The sequence below is a fragment of the Aspergillus fischeri genome, genomic scaffold (genome assembly GCF_000149645.3).
Source record: "Aspergillus fischeri NRRL 181 1099437636266 genomic scaffold, whole genome shotgun sequence".
Classification (NCBI taxonomy): domain Eukaryota; kingdom Fungi; phylum Ascomycota; class Eurotiomycetes; order Eurotiales; family Aspergillaceae; genus Aspergillus; species Aspergillus fischeri.
Genome location: NW_001509760.1, coordinates 1,991,483 through 2,006,674, shown reverse-complemented (window position 1 = coordinate 2,006,674; position 15,192 = coordinate 1,991,483). Strand labels below are relative to the sequence as shown.

Sequence of the window (15,192 nt, the reverse complement as noted above, 5' to 3'; positions counted from 1 at the left end):
GCCAACTCGGAGGATATATAGACAGCATTGTCAAAGTAATCATTGGTATCACTCGAAAACGAAAACAGAAGCATCCCCTCAACATAGGACGACAATTGCAAATATGTGCACGAGCTATTCGCAGCTCGATCATCTATACCTCCCCACGAGTTCGATGACAGAAATCTAGTGATGTCCACCGTGTATATCAATGACGATACCCAGGATGACCATCTGACCACCGCCCTTCTCCTGTCCCGCTAGTTCCAGACTGACAGGATGGGAAGATTTGCAGGATACACCTTGGACACAGGCAGAAGCCGAGAACACGGACTTGAAACCAAACCAGTGGCTTCGATAGAAGCGTCGTACAATCCAAGTCGCTCCTGGTCAAGGTCTTTATCCTGACACTGCCCGGTCGGTGGACGGCTGCAAGTTCCCTCCAGCGCTGGGGCCTCGTCCCACCCGGGGCGGAAATTGGGAGTCGGCGGTCAGGACTACCGGCGGTGCGGACTTGAGCGGAGACGGACCGGCCAGACGTGGGGAGAACGGACGACTCTCGCTATCGCTCAGATTTCCCGTGGAAATTGTGAGTCCATGAATGTTGCTACTGGCCCCGCTGGCCCTCACTTGGAACGAGCGCCGATCGCCAATCAAGCCATCGACAGGAGCGGGATTGTCACCTGTAGGCACTTGCGACACCGGAGTGACTATGCTGGTTTCCGGATCGCTAATTCTGTGATACGTTCCACGCGAACGGGAACGAGCACGACCGGAGTCGTCACTTTCCGAGTCCAGGTTCGGGCTGCGCTCCCAGGTGCCTCGTCGTGCCTCGGAACGCATCTTGGAAATCTTCATGTAGTTGTAGCAACCAATACTGGCAATGGTAATAAGCAAGCCCGCAATATTGACCGCGGTCAATTGGTCATGGAACACGACGCCTGCTGCACTGATCGTAATGACTTCCTTGAAGATGCCACAGATACTTAGTGTGACAACGGAGGAGCGTTTCAGCAGAGCGAACTCGGCTGAGATCATGCAAAAGGCCAGCACACCGGGGAAGATTAGCAGGAAGACGGCAAAGACGCCGCCATGAGTCTCTGACAGAGCGGCAAAGCCGTCGGCGATCTTGGCAGGGCCTTCAACAGTCAGAGCGATGATAATCAGCGAGACAAACATGACGGGAGTGAGGAAGAAGAGGGTGGAGAAGGGGTTGGATGTAGCCGGATGCCTCAGGAGTAGAATCTGAGTCAGTCCCCAGCGGAAACCCGAAAAGAAGGCGGAGGCGATGACTAGAGCGAAGCCCACAGCATTGAAGGCTGTTTCTCCGGCGACCATCATGACCACGCCGACGGTCATGGTGGCTATGACAAAAATCAACTTGACGGAGGGCGTCTCCAGTCGGAAAATGAAAGCGAAGAGAAGGACGAAGGCGAGAGCGGAGGATTTGCACATGGTGAGGAAGGTGAGGGAAATAAACTTGAGGGACATGTTGCCCAGCCCGATGTCGAGGGACGTCGCTGCGCCGCAGGGAACGAGCCGGGTGAGGTAGAAGAGTTTGGTGAGTATGGGAGTCGATTCGGAGGCATCATGACTGCTTCTGAACGGTGAACCGGACGAGGTGGATGAAGGGTGTCGCGGGCGCAGCGCTGGGATCAACCAAAGAATGAAGGACGCGAGACTGAACTGCACCAGCATATGCAAGCTAGTCGTAAAGAGAGGAAAAGGAAACACAACACGGTCTTCTGAGAACATCCATTTGTTGTACTAGTTGACCAGAGGGAAAAGAGTCAGTATGCAAAGTCTAGAGTCGGCTTCTCCCCGCAAAAGACAGGGGTCCGGGATGATGGATTACTTACAACGGAGATCGACAAGGAAAAGAAGTACCACAAGAGGATGAGACACGCATTGACGAGCAGTCTCTTGACGACGTTCCGATCTGCTAAACCCATTGAGAGGATATCATATCGGGAGGACTTGACATCAGCTATGCGAGCATCCAATTGCCTCCGTTGTTTCCTCCGTCGGCGTCTCTGACGTCGTTGTTTCGCTGTGAGACCCGTTTCTTCATCATCGTGGAGCTCATCGTCAGAGCTCACATAATCCATCTCCACACTTTCTGCGATTGAAGACAGGTCGGAGACGTCTGCGTCATCGGCCGTCAAGGGTTTCTGTTCGTCGCGCTTGTAGTTGACCACCTCGCCAATGGCTCTGGAATGATCCTCCCTCTGTTCGGTCGGGGCGGCCAGCGATGAGGGACCTGCGCCTGTGAGGACGGAGCTTCGACGTCGATGGTGGCTTCCAGCCGGCGATAGCCCCATTTTGTAAGGTTATATGTAGAGGTAAAACGGGAGACAGGAGAATAAACAAGGGAAAAGGGAAAAGAGAGACACAGCGAGGGAGGAAAAGACGGATCTGCTAGGGCGCAGTGGAATCCATCAGCGATTGATAAATAAATAAACGCGAGGATTTTGCCCCAGTGGATGACAGTCGGATTGAATGAGATCACAGCTGGAGAGCTCGAGGGAATTGATAAGGGCACAAAGGAATGCAGAGTCGAAGATCGATTGATCTGACAGGTCTCGTGGGAGTTGCAGGGATATCGACAGTTTTCCGGATGGCAGAATGAATGATAATACTGACAAAAAGATTGCTCACAGGAGGAGCAAGATGGGAGCAAGGAAAAAAGAAAACAAAAAGGAAAGGAATAAATGCAAACCAGGACGAAAGGGGTAAAAATGAGAGATATTGCAGGTAGGCAAACTTCTTGTCGTAGATGCAGAGAAAGAAAAAGGGAAGACACCGCCCCGACTTGATGCAAGGGCGCGATGGGTTGGGATGGGGGAAATAATGAAGTTTAATTAGGATCAAAAGAGGAGGAAGAGTGAGATGCTAAGGTACCTAGAGGAGATAGATAGATAGATCTAGTTTACAGTCATCAATCAGGATCATGCCTAACTAACTGACCTTTGACTAGTTTATCTACTTTTGATTCTGCTTTTGCTCCATAGTTATCTGCCCAATTATTATTCTAGTCTAGTTTACTCCATACTTCTGCACCGATTGTTAATTCCACTCTGCAATATCAACAAGTTGTGTGAGTTGATCAACAGACAGCAGCCCCCAGATCCAAAGTTTAGGGAGGAGTGAGGGGTCAGGTAACTTTTGGCTGATGATCCCATAAAAAAGGTACCTTGGGCCGGACATCCTCCACAGTCCATAGTTATCAATAACCATGATGACATCCATGATCTATGACAAAAGACAAGAGATCTGCGACAAAACAGGTATATTCGGATACTGACTGGAGTAAAGACAGTCATGGAATAATGACTCTCCTCTGCCTGTGATACCTCGCTGATAAGAACTGACTCTTGGCTGCTTTAGCCCCCCTGTTAGTCTTGCCTAGGAAGAGTCTAGTAGTTGGGTCCGCCTGACCCTAGATTCCTTTTAACCTCCCTGTAAGAGCCCCCGAAATCTCTGATAATGCACGGAAGTTGTGCCTTGTGGATGAAAATCCTGTAGGGTCATCATTTACTCCGTACTGTTGGTCCTTTCCGGACGATCCGGGGTTAAGTATCCTTATCATTCTTCATGATCCTTATGATCCTTAGTATCCTTCCTCGATGCATAGGAAGAATGGATCCGAAAGGCTGAAAGACAATCCAGTCTTCCAGACCAGCCCATGGATATCTAGGATCTGATCAATTGCCTATTTACCTAACCATGAAGAATGTCTCAACTGATTAATAATAAGAATGCGGTCAATATTAATATTGATCCTGGTGGATTGATGGACTTCTTCTCAGCCACAATTGGTGGATGCCATGTCCGAGGCCGATACTCCATACTCCCATAAACCCAAGCCCTACAACTTGTGCAATGATGATGAAGGCCATGATATCACAGTCTGGACTAAATGCAGGGATTATACAGGTCTTTGACAACCTTGATGACATTGCATCCTGATTGATAATGAAATTAACTTGAAATTACCAAGATTAACTAAGAGGGACTTGCATATAGAAATGGAAGAAGAAGAGACGGTGAGAAGTCACGGGAGCAAGGGTAAGTCATTATTCTTGGCAAGTCGAAGGTGTACTCCAATGCTCCTTTGAAACCCCGATATTCATCTCCAAGGCTGGACTCTTCCAGCCCAAATAAACAACCTCCAACCGGGGATGTATGATCTATCACATACTGGATGAAACTCAATGAGCTTCGGATGTGCCTATGATTCGGTGCATTCGAGTCTTCCACCGTGATGGTTCAATTCCATCATATCTGGCGCTGGAGCTTCCCATGGCCAGGCTCTCTCCTTCATAGTACAGTCCCAATAGCAGAAAGCAGAAGCTAATCACGATCATGACCGCCGTCATCATCATCATGTCGTTACTATGTCCAGAAGAACAAGGGATGAAATAATCCTTAGATGGATATTACGAGACGGGTTGGCCCTATCCGGGCCCCTCATCAGCTTCTTCCATCCTCTGTGCTGTCTAGCAGCTCCAGTCATTGCAGACACGCAATAGCTGAATTAAATAGTCAAGAGAATTGCCATTATCATCAACTACGTCCCTGGATCTCTGAGGACACCCGTCTCCCTGATCATCGTCATGGCCACTAGCTACAATGCCATAGAAGACTATGGGCTCATCGGGGACATGCACACCTGTGCCCTTGTGAGCAAACAGGGCAGCCTTGATTACATGTGCTGGCCTGTCTTTGACTCTCCGAGCATCTTCTGCCGCTTGCTAGACACCCAGAAAGGGGGCTACTTCAGCGCTTGCCCGCCTGCGTCTGCCCCCAATATCCTCAATAAGCAGCGGTACCTGCCGTACTCCAATATGCTTGAGACCCGATGGACCAACGAGGATGGCGTGGTGACTATGCTGGACTACTTCCCCGTGGCCCCCAAGAAGAGCGCCCAGTCAACCAGGATCTTGTCCGGGTATTGTCCCTGCAACGAGCCAGGGGTCAACCGGTTCAAGTCCGGGTTGCGGCACTCCGGCGTGGTCAGGAAGCTGGACTGCAGCCGGGGAAGTATGGACTTGCAAGTGGAGCTCTTCCCCGCGTTCAACTACGCCCGGGACACCCACGCCACCCGGTGCAAGCTCAACGACGATCTGAGCAAGCATCAACTCCAGACTGTCCACTTTGAGAGTGACACGGAGAAACTCCAACTGGAGATCTTCGCCCATTCCAAGCAGGTCGAGAAGGTGGGATTTCCCCAGGTGAAGTTCAGCATCGAGGACAAGCCAGGCATGCAGGGCCGCGGCCTGGTCGCTTGGATCAAACTGTCACAGGGCCAGAGCATGACCTTTATCATCCACAGCCCCGAGAAGATCCTGCCCAGCGACGCCATGATGGAAGCCTACCTCGACAAAATGGAGGAGGAGACGTTCGACTACTGGACCGGGTGGACCCGCCAATGCACCTTCCGCGGTCACTACCGGGAAACCGTGGAGAGGAGCCTGCTCATTCTGAAGTTATTGACGTACAAGCCCACGGGGGCCATCGTGGCGGCGCCCACCTTTTCCTTGCCGGAGAACGTGGGCGGCGGCCGCAACTGGGACTACCGGTACTCCTGGGTCCGGGACACGGCCTTCACCCTCTACGTCTTCCTCAAGATGGGCTACAGCGAGGAGGCGGAGGCGTACGTGAACTTCATCTTCGACCGGATCTTCCCGCACGCGCAGCACGAGGCCGGGCCGGGCTCGAAGCGGCCCTTCCTGCCGCTCATGTTCACCATCCGCGGCGAGTACGAGATCCCCGAGGTGGAGCTGACCCATCTGGAAGGGTACAAGTGCAGCAAGCCCGTGCGCATCGGCAACGCGGCCGTCTTCCACACGCAGCTGGACATCTACGGCGAGCTGCTGGACAGCATCTACCTGTATGACAAGCACGGCAACCCAATCACCTACGACCAGTGGCTCGCGATCCGGCGCATGGTCAACTACGTGATCGAGGTGCGTCACGAAAAGGACATGTCCATCTGGGAGTCCCGCGGCCAGATCCAGAACTTCCTCTACTCCAAGATCATGCTCTGGGTGGCGCTGGACCGCGGCGTGCGCCTCTGCGAGAAGCGCTCCAGCCTCCCCTGTCCGGACCGCCTCAAATGGATCCAGATCCGCGACGAGCTTTACGACGAGATCATGGAGCGCGGCTACAACTTTGACCGCGGCCACTTCACCCAGAGCTACGAGAGCCGCGACGTCCTCGACGCCGCCGTCATGATCGCCCCGCTCGTCTTCTTCTGCCCGCCCAACGACCCCCGCTTCATCAGCACCCTCGAGAAAATCCTCCAGAATCCCAATGAGCAGGGCCTCTCCAGCGCAAAGATGGTCTTTCGCTACGACCACGAGAAAGCTCGCGACGGTACCTTCCCATCCCTCCTCCCATCTCATTCTTACCCCATCACTAACCAAACACAACAGGCGTCGGCGGCCGCGAAGGCGCCTTCATCATGGTCACATTCTGGCTCGTCGAAGCCATGGCCCGCGTAGGTTTTCCTGTCTTATCACTCCCCTCATCAGCTACTAAGAAGAGGAACCAAAACAGGCCGCAAAATACAACGTGCCCATCCCGAACCTCTGGAAACTCGCCCTCGCCCACTTCGACAATATCCTCTCCTACTCGAACCACCTGGGCATGTTCTCCGAGGAGGTCGCCATCTCCGGCGAGCAGATGGGGAATACCCCGCAGGCGTTTAGCCATCTGGCCTGTATCAGTGCGGCGCTCAATCTGGAGAAGTTGGGTCGGGATCAGGATGAGCAGAATTCTGCTTAGTTTTAATTTGTGGTTGCCGGGGGGTGGTGTTGGTTTCGTATGGTTTGGAGGTTATTCATTCTTAGACGTTCCGCAGGTTGATTTTAGGTTCTTTAGTTTTCACAGGCTAGAAGCAAAATAGGATTGTTCTCTTCTCTTTACTCTAGGAGCAATTGAATTGTTCGTTCGTAAGGTCACTTTGTTTGGGCAGGTCTACCAGCCAGGGACACTTGCATCCTATTCCCTCCCCGACCACCCTGCCTTCATAGGAACTGAGACAGCTCAGCATTCAGCGAATTCTTCACTGTATATTGTTGTCCGTTGCTTATTTCGTTTTCCACATCCCCGCCTTCTATCTGTCTGGTTAAATGCATTATGTCGTCCAGGCCCTATTCTCCCGCAATATGCTTGCTCTATTTTGGCGCGACAGGTGGTTTCACCCCACATACCTTCGCCTTGATTAAGCCTAGGGAGTGAAACTCTGAAATTCAGATCCACGTCAACCCCCTTTCCTCTGCCCAGCAGCACCAGGCCCCGGTGAAGGACTTGCACTAGCCGAGTTCCGAGTATCCTTGACCGATGCAGAGCGTGAAAAGGCCCCTGCCGTGCCGATCGTCGTACTGGCATTGCGAAGCTCAATCTTCTTGCGCTCCATTTCAAGCTGTAGCCCCAGAACGGTTAGCTTTCGCTTCATGCCGGATCAGAAATGAGAGTTGAAAGTACATACCACTTTGCGCACTCTAGTCAGAGCAGCCGTATCACCGGCCACGATTGATCGACAATCGTCTACATGGTAAGGAGGCGCAATAGTGACGGCGTCCGCCACGACAATGTTGGGTCCGTCCCACCGTGCCGGCATTGTGCGGCTAAACGCATCGAAGATCTCCTGTGCCTCCTTCGTGACACCCTTTCCACGCCGCGCTTCGCTCTCCTGCAATTTAGCAATAGCACTGGCCTCTCGAGCCCTCAAGGCTCGGATGTCAAGCGCATGCACCGGAGGTACGGCATCGGAGAAGGAGGGCCCTTCAGTGGAGTTGGCATTTGGAGCAAGAGACAGGAGCTGGAATGACTGGATCCGCGATACCGGGATAATGCGGTAATCGCCCGCTTGTGTCTGTTTGCCGTCGGCTGTATTGATAGCAACGAGATTTGTGATGGGACAGGCGGTGAATAGAGTGCCCTCGATCGTAGAAGATGTGGGGGGTGCAGTACTAATGCGAATGCTATCACGGGGAACACTCAGCTATAGAACATAGGGGGCTTGTAGGCTCCAGTTGCGCCAGAGCATTCAAAGGAAAATAGTACTCACCGTGCGCCAATCGCGCCGCTCAATGCCACTTCCAACGGCACCATGGCAGCTGCCATTCCCGCACTCGTAGCTGCACCCGAGGGACCTTGCGCTGGTGCTTTCACTCCGACACCGTGGCGCTTGTTCTCTGCCATATGAATGCCGCCCTCGACAGAAGCAAGTCGAAAGGAGGCAACCAGATACCCCTAGGTCTTCCGGAAACTGGAGCCAAGGTAGCTGCTGTATCGACGATATGCGCCGACCGAGCCGCAGTGGTACAAAACGGGAAGCCGATCGTAGGAAGTTGCTCCCAATTTTCACTCAATGGATGTCGTCCCTTAAATTCAGGATCTCCGCCGCAATCAGTCCTTCGCCGCAAGTGATGAAGTCGACCAGGTCCAACAAAGTGGGACGTTGCGGGAAGTGGAAATAGGTTGACAAAGGAGCGACGGCAGAAAGGAATAACAACGACAAGAACGAATCGATGCAACCAATACAAGAATGAAGAAAATCAACAATATTGGAAAAAAAGTCACTGCCAAGCAGACAGGATGATTGGCTGTGGCTGCTGGCTCAGAAGAGGGAAGACGGAGGATGTCGTCGACGGAGAGGTCACGGTGTTTTGGAGATGGAACAACGTTGCACTGCCGGCAGCTCATCACCGCCCAATCGAGTCTAGCGGCATCAATGATGAGCAAATCATGTACACAACACTTCTTCTCTCTATAGTAGCCAATATGATGTCAAAGCATTTCTACATCATTTGAGGGTCTTTCGGCTCACTATGACTCCTACTAGACCCTTGTACTAGAACAGGAAAACATTCATCCATTTCCGTGAGGACCATTAAAGAAACATGCATCTAAGTACATTGATATAAGTCATTTTTTACCATCATCATCTATGTGCCCCCGATCCATACAGGCCATACCGCATTTTCGAGTCACACTTTCCTCTCAGGGCAACGAGGTCTTACGTCCAGCGCAGTGCGTCGTGTCTCCGTCAGAATTTAAACAACGTAGGTGGAGGCGGACACGTCACCACCACGACCGGTCCAGTTGACGTGGATATCCTTGCCCTCGGGGTAGTTCTCGTTGGCGCACTCGGGCTTGATGCGGAAGGTGTGAGCGCCGAAGTAGTCACGCTGAGCCTGCAGCAGGTTGGCAGGGAGGTCCCGGGTGCGGTATCCGTCGTAGAAGCTCAGAGCAGTGCTGAAGGCGGGAGTGGGGATACCCCAGAGGGCGCCCTTGCTGACAACGTTTCTCCAGCCCTGCTGAGCCTTCTGGATGGCGGCCTTGAAGAAGTTGTCGAACAGGAGGTTCTCCAGGTCGGGGTTGTTGCGGTAAGCGTTGGTGATGTCCTTGAGGAAGACGGAACGGATAATGCAGCCACCACGCCACATGAGGGCAATGGAAGGCTTGTTCAGCTTCCAGCCGTACTCGCGAGCAGCCTAAACAATTATTGTCAGTCGTTGCATGTAGCCTAGTGAGATGAGCAGTGTCTTACCTCCTGGATGAGCATGAAGCCCTGAGCGTAGGAGATGATCTTGGAGGCATACAGAGCCTGCTCGAGGTCATCGATGAAAGCCTGCTTGTCACCGGTGAACTGGGGGGTAGGGCCATCGAGGAGGCTGCTGGCACGGATACGCTCGTCCTTGATGGCGCTCAGGCAACGGGCGAAGACGGCCTCACCGATCAGGGTAACGGGCATGCCAAGGTCGAGAGCGTTGATGGCGGTCCACTTGCCGGTACCCTTCTGGCCGGCCTTGTCAAGGATCTTCTCGACGAGGGGAGTGCCATCGTTGTCGTTGAAGTAGAGAACGTCACGAGTGATCTCAATCAGGAACGAGTCCAGAACACCCTTGTTCCACTTGGCGAAGACATCGGCGATCTCGTTGACGGGCATGCCCAGACCACGCTTCATGATGTCATAAGCCTGTCGTCATGTTAGTGGCCTGTTCCTGCAGAGTATCTGAGGGGGAAAAAAAACGTTGGCTTACCTCGCAAATCAGCTGCATGTCACCGTACTCGATACCGTTGTGAACCATCTTGACGAAGTGACCAGCGCCCTCGTCACCAACCCAGTCACAGCAAGCCTCGCCGTCGCTCTTGGCGGCAATGCTCTGGAAGATGTCCTTGATGTGGGGCCAGGCCTCCTCGTTACCACCGGGCATCAGAGAGGGACCGTAGCGGGCACCCTCCTCACCACCGGAAACACCGCTGCCGACGAAGCGGATGCCCTTCTCCTTCAGGTACTTGGTGCGGCGGTTGCTGTCGGGGAAGTGGGAGTTACCACCATCGATGATGATGTCACCCTCCTCAAGGTGGGGGAGGAGAGACTCAATGAAGTCGTCGACAGGCTTGCCAGCCATAACCAGCAGCATGATACGGCGGGGGCGCTTCAGCTTGGCGCAGAATTCCTCGACGGAGTGAGCACCGACAATGGACTTGCCTGGTTTGAATATGTTAATTTGGCGCTCCCTCAATTGCAAACTTAGTAGTGAGAGCCTCACCCTTGGCCTCATTTTCAAGGAAGCGGTCGACCTTGGAGGTCGTACGGTTGTAAGCGCAGACAGTGAAACCGTGATCAGCAACGTTGAGGATCAGGTTCTGGCCCATAACGGCCAGACCGATGAGACCGAAATCAGCACTAGGTAAAGGACGCGCCGGTGCGCCGACATTGATGCCGGCCAAACGGGCGCTTAAGTCAGTTGGTAGATTCTCATGTAAACAGTTGAGATAGAACTGGGAAATGATTTATTGGGGAGCTGCAAATGCATGGTTTAACGATAGGGAGGCTGAAAAATCAGCAAGTTCAATTTTGAGCTCCTTATAGCTCAAGAACCAGCTTGTCCAGCGCAAGGTATAGCTTTGCGGCGTTGCTATCAACGCCGCAAAAGTAGTGTAGCGGATTGCAGACCATGGGGATAGAGTAATGATGCAGTGGATGGAAGCGGATAAACTCGAGAGTACTTACACAGCTTTGTCAGACATGATGTAAGACTGAAGAGAGGGGTATATGTGGGATGAAGTTCAAGGAGATAGACCGTAGATGAGGAATCTACAGAAACAGCTCCAATAGAAGATGATGAGAAGATGAGGGTATAGAATGGATAACGGAGAAGAAGAAAAGGAGAAGAAGGGAAGAGAGAAGAAGATGTCAGAGCCGGATTATTATTATTATTTTATCACTAGGGATTAGGTGTAGTTAATTACGGACCTTGGATGCTGACGGAGCAACCTTCCGTCATGGTGGGACACTTGCACAGGACAAGAAGTGGACAACGGGCGGGGCACCAGAAGGAACAGAGGAGCAGAGTCGTCCGGTGAGTTGCAGTCTACGTTAGATAGAGTAACGCTGGAAGCACCCATGGGGACTACGGATGATTACTTTAGTATTAGTTGATCATAAATCAATCCCACGGATGGTGGGATTGTCGACAACTGCACACGGTACAATTGCAATCCTCCTTTCTCAAGAACACCAGATATGCTACTGCATACTCCATACACACTTTCACAAGGTCCCTTAACAGTGAAAGAATGCCCCTCATTGTAGGAACAGAGCAAGGAACTTCGGAGATGACGGTAGTTGATGGCGGGGCACAGGAGCTGTACATGGAGGGGCAGACAGCCAAAAAATGTGCTGGACTAACTGGTAGTGGTGCTAGTGCCGCCAAGTCAGGTATGCTCGGTGAAGCAAAAGAGCCCATATACTTCCGATCACGACATGAATAATAATTACTCCGTCTATCAAGATTAAGGTATTATTAGCCATGATTGCTAAAGCATGGCTACTTTTTTGCTATCTCCGAGGGAACGTTGGCTCTTATACTCGTCTGTACTCTGTATTTAGTACCTTAGACCATCCTCCTCCGGGCTTTTGTCGCATTCGGTCTAGCACTCTAGCAGCTGCATGACTACTGAACCCATCTGATAAGCTGTCAGTAGCTAGGATTTGCTACACCAACGGAGTTTAGATGCCAATTACCGCCTAGAAGATGATTTTTTCTACTCACCGGGATTTCAAGAACAATACAGCATTTGATGGATTACTGATGCAGAAGGTCTCGTCCCCCATGACGCCGTTGTCGGCTATTGCATTACCCAAAGCAGCTTAGGGTGGGGGTTGCATCATTCTGCGGTAAATCCCTTGGGCGGCTTAGTCATAGAGTCAGTGGCTGAGCGCTGCTCAGGAACAATGAATTGCCGCAATCCGGAGACCCTACGGCAGGCCAGAGGAACCAGCGGTGTTTTCTTTCTCTTGGCGCAACATGGACAGTAAGCTGGATTGACCTCACTTGCGATTCAATCATCGCCTCTGGACAAGATTCCTCCACTTCTGTCGACGCCTTCCGCGACAATATCTCCTCGATCGTACGGCTGTTAAGACGCTTTAACTCTTTTTTCCGCTCGGCTCAAAAGTGTTGACTGCCTCTTGCCTTTCGATTCTACCACCAATCTTCCATTACTTTCTACGCAGTTGAACGGCGATTTGAAGGATACAAGTCGAGAATCCAGACTGCGGTTGTGCATCATTCACTTGCCTCAAATCACTATAGATTCAGGATTCGGGACCTTTTTCAGGCGTGACGTCTGACGTGTGACTGCTCGTCAGTCAGGCCCTGAAGGTACGTGTCTGCTGCTACTCCTGCACGCGGCGCAATCAAACCATCCATACCGTATCTCTTGTTTCGAACGCTCCGTTCATCATGTCCTTTCCGCCACCTCCAGGTCTCGAACAAACGTCATCTTCGCTCCCCGCGCGGCCACCAGCGTCCGCAAGTACAGCCGCCGCATCTTACCAACCTGCATATTCGGCGGCGCCCTCATATACGGCTCCAGCCGCCAGCAGCGGATATGGCGGAACTGGCTCTCGGGCAGGCTATAATGCCTTCACAGCGTTCCAGCCTCGTGCCGTAGCTTCCAGTCAGCCTTACCGTACCAGCAGCCCGGCCGTCTCGACGCCGCCAGCTACTGCAGCGGGTTACTCGGCGCCGGCCGCGGCAAATTACGGTAGTTACTACTCTCAGACACCGCAAACCTACCAGGGTGGACCGACTTATTACGGTTCCTCACAGTACAGTGACACCACCTATGGCCAGTCTGTGCCTCACATTCAGAATCCGTTCACCGCTACAGGGACGGGGAAGAATTACGGTCGCAATGACTCTGGTCTAGATCCCGAGACAGAAGCTCAAATTGCGCAGTGGCAGAGCGCTTATGCCAACAAGGAGGAAGTTCCGGGAGGAGGCAAGGTAGCAGGTCGTCGCGACGGAGCTACGGGCATGCCAGGTGCTACCGTGGGGACCAACACACCGACCAGTGCGACAGCGACGAGCACCCCCACACCTGTGCCAGGCCACCCAGAGCAAAATGCCAAGACCGTTGTGCGATCCGGCGGTGGCCAGACGTGGACCGATCCGACTCTGCTAGAATGGGATCCGGCGCATTTCCGACTCTTCGTGGGGAATCTCGCGGGCGAGGTGACCGACGACTCGTTGCTGAAAGCGTTTTCGAGGTATTCATCCGTTCAGAAAGCGCGAGTCATTCGGGACAAGCGCACGCAGAAGAGCAAGGGTTATGGATTTGTCAGTTTCAGCAACGGTGATGACTACTTCGCGGCTGCTAGGGAGATGCAGGGCAAGTACATTGGCTCACATCCGATTCTGCTGCGACGGGCCACCACGGAGATCCGTCCGACGACTAACACCAAGGGCGGGAAGAAGAACGCTGGCGGTCAAGGCGGAGGACGAGCCGGGGGGAAGGTCAAGCACGACGGCGTCAAGAAGCTGGGCAAGACGAGGGGCGGACTCAAGATTATAGGTTGATCAGCATTTTCCGTTGCGTATATCAATACTATCTATTAATGATTCGTAAGACCTGTCATTTTGTGTGTATGTACTGATCGCATGTAGTATAGTACAAAAGAATACCGTCGCAAGTATTTTCAATCAATCGGTTGCATGATATACCCAACTCCAAGCGCCATTGCCCATAACTTGGACATTTTCACACCCCAGAACCCAAGCATAAGCCATATCCACGGGGGATGGATGCAAATGTCTATGAGCGACATAGATCAATATATAAATATGTTGTTTGTTCGTTTCTCGCTTCGCCACAGCCTCATCACTTCCGAAATAGAGAGCGTCGAGCGGAAGGCCTGTGACAGGCCTGATGCTCGCTCCCATCCTCTCATCGACATCGAGCGAAACAGCGTGATTCATAACAGACGTGGCGTAGTATAGTGTAATTCAAATCGTAATGCATAAAGTCATGCACAGCATAGAAGGAAGATCGTGATCGTGATCGTGATCGTGTCGACATAATCGGTAAACAGTGATAAAGTGGAAAAGAGAGGTCACCCCCCCTCTTCAACAGTCTCCTCATCAACAGCCCGTTTCTTGAAGAAGGAGACGTGGTTTTGCATGGCGTAGATGCCGAAGCCGGCTAGCGCGAGGATGATGAAGATGATGATGATGATAATCGCGATGGTGATGTTTTTTTTGACCATGTCGTTCGTTTACTCCCTGGAGGAGTGGGTATATAATATATATATATAGATCTAAGATGGAATGTAGATATGCAGATGAAGGTCAACGAGACCTTCAGAAACGGAAATCCTCCGTAAGGGATGAAGAAGAAGAAGATACGAGAAAGAAAGGAGGGATGGAAAATTCTTCGAGGGACCATGCACATGGCCGGGTAGTTTTAAGGGACGTGGCAGGCCCAGCCATGTTGATTTCTTGTGAAGTATTGACTGTCGGTGGCTGGGCTGTTGAACAAACAGCATCGTGTTCCTCCACACGGGAAGAGATGTATAGACAGTCGGGTGCTATTCGTTGGACAAGCCGATCCTGATTGGGTTGAGGGTACTTAAGCTGTCGGGCTAGTTGTTAGGCTGACCAGGTACCAAGTACTTTTGGGCCCAGCCTCCGCATTTATTGAGGGCCACAGCCTTACAGGATTGACAATTGGCAGAGGCACGTAACTCATATTCTGGACCAGGGTTTGGTTTTTCTATCAAGGAAGATTGATGCTGTTGAAAGGTCTTCTCGCTCATAGGAAGATACGAGTATAATGTCCATTTTGAAGGCATCATGCTTGGCTTGAATCCACACAATGTTGGCAGATATACTGCGCTAACTGCAGGCT

At 52.1% G+C, this 15,192-nt stretch overlaps 5 protein-coding genes across 5 annotated transcripts, besides 2 other annotated features; 2 read left to right on the top strand and 3 right to left on the bottom strand.

Moving 5' to 3' along the window:
* Positions 1–378: 378 nt before the first annotated feature.
* NFIA_053770 (putative nucleotide-sugar transporter) lies at positions 379–2,300 on the bottom strand (the record flags this gene model as incomplete). The annotated part of the gene is made up of 2 exons (XM_001257927.1): positions 379–1,746; positions 1,839–2,300. 2 exons carry the CDS (start codon positions 2,298–2,300, stop codon positions 379–381), a joined length of 1,830 nt encoding a protein of 609 aa, XP_001257928.1.
* Positions 2,301–4,595: 2,295 nt separating this feature from the next.
* NFIA_053760 (glycoside hydrolase family 15 protein) lies at positions 4,596–6,768 on the top strand (the record flags this gene model as incomplete). The annotated part of the gene is made up of 3 exons (XM_001257926.1): positions 4,596–6,357; positions 6,417–6,481; positions 6,541–6,768. The coding sequence occupies 3 exons, from the start codon at positions 4,596–4,598 to the stop codon at positions 6,766–6,768; spliced, it is 2,055 nt and encodes a 684-aa protein (XP_001257927.1).
* A 478-nt stretch (positions 6,769–7,246) lies between these two features.
* On the bottom strand, positions 7,247–8,190 carry NFIA_053750 (anticodon-binding domain-containing protein; the record flags this gene model as incomplete). The annotated part of the gene is made up of 3 exons (XM_001257925.1): positions 7,247–7,408; positions 7,475–7,970; positions 8,057–8,190. The coding sequence occupies 3 exons, from the start codon at positions 8,188–8,190 to the stop codon at positions 7,247–7,249; spliced, it is 792 nt and encodes a 263-aa protein (XP_001257926.1).
* Positions 8,191–9,044: 854 nt separating this feature from the next.
* On the bottom strand, positions 9,045–11,028 carry NFIA_053740 (NADP(+)-dependent, decarboxylating phosphogluconate dehydrogenase; the record flags this gene model as incomplete). The annotated part of the gene is made up of 5 exons (XM_001257924.1): positions 9,045–9,485; positions 9,542–9,970; positions 10,035–10,486; positions 10,548–10,735; positions 11,012–11,028. The coding sequence occupies 5 exons, from the start codon at positions 11,026–11,028 to the stop codon at positions 9,045–9,047; spliced, it is 1,527 nt and encodes a 508-aa protein (XP_001257925.1).
* A 1,718-nt stretch (positions 11,029–12,746) lies between these two features.
* On the top strand, positions 12,747–13,865 carry NFIA_053730 (RNP domain protein; the record flags this gene model as incomplete). Its single annotated transcript, XM_001257923.1, has 1 exon — positions 12,747–13,865. One exon carries the CDS (start codon positions 12,747–12,749, stop codon positions 13,863–13,865), a length of 1,119 nt encoding a protein of 372 aa, XP_001257924.1.
* Positions 13,866–14,333: 468 nt separating this feature from the next.
* Positions 14,334–14,357: a microsatellite.
* Positions 14,358–14,497: 140 nt separating this feature from the next.
* Positions 14,498–14,537: a microsatellite.
* Positions 14,538–15,192: the final 655 nt, after the last annotated feature.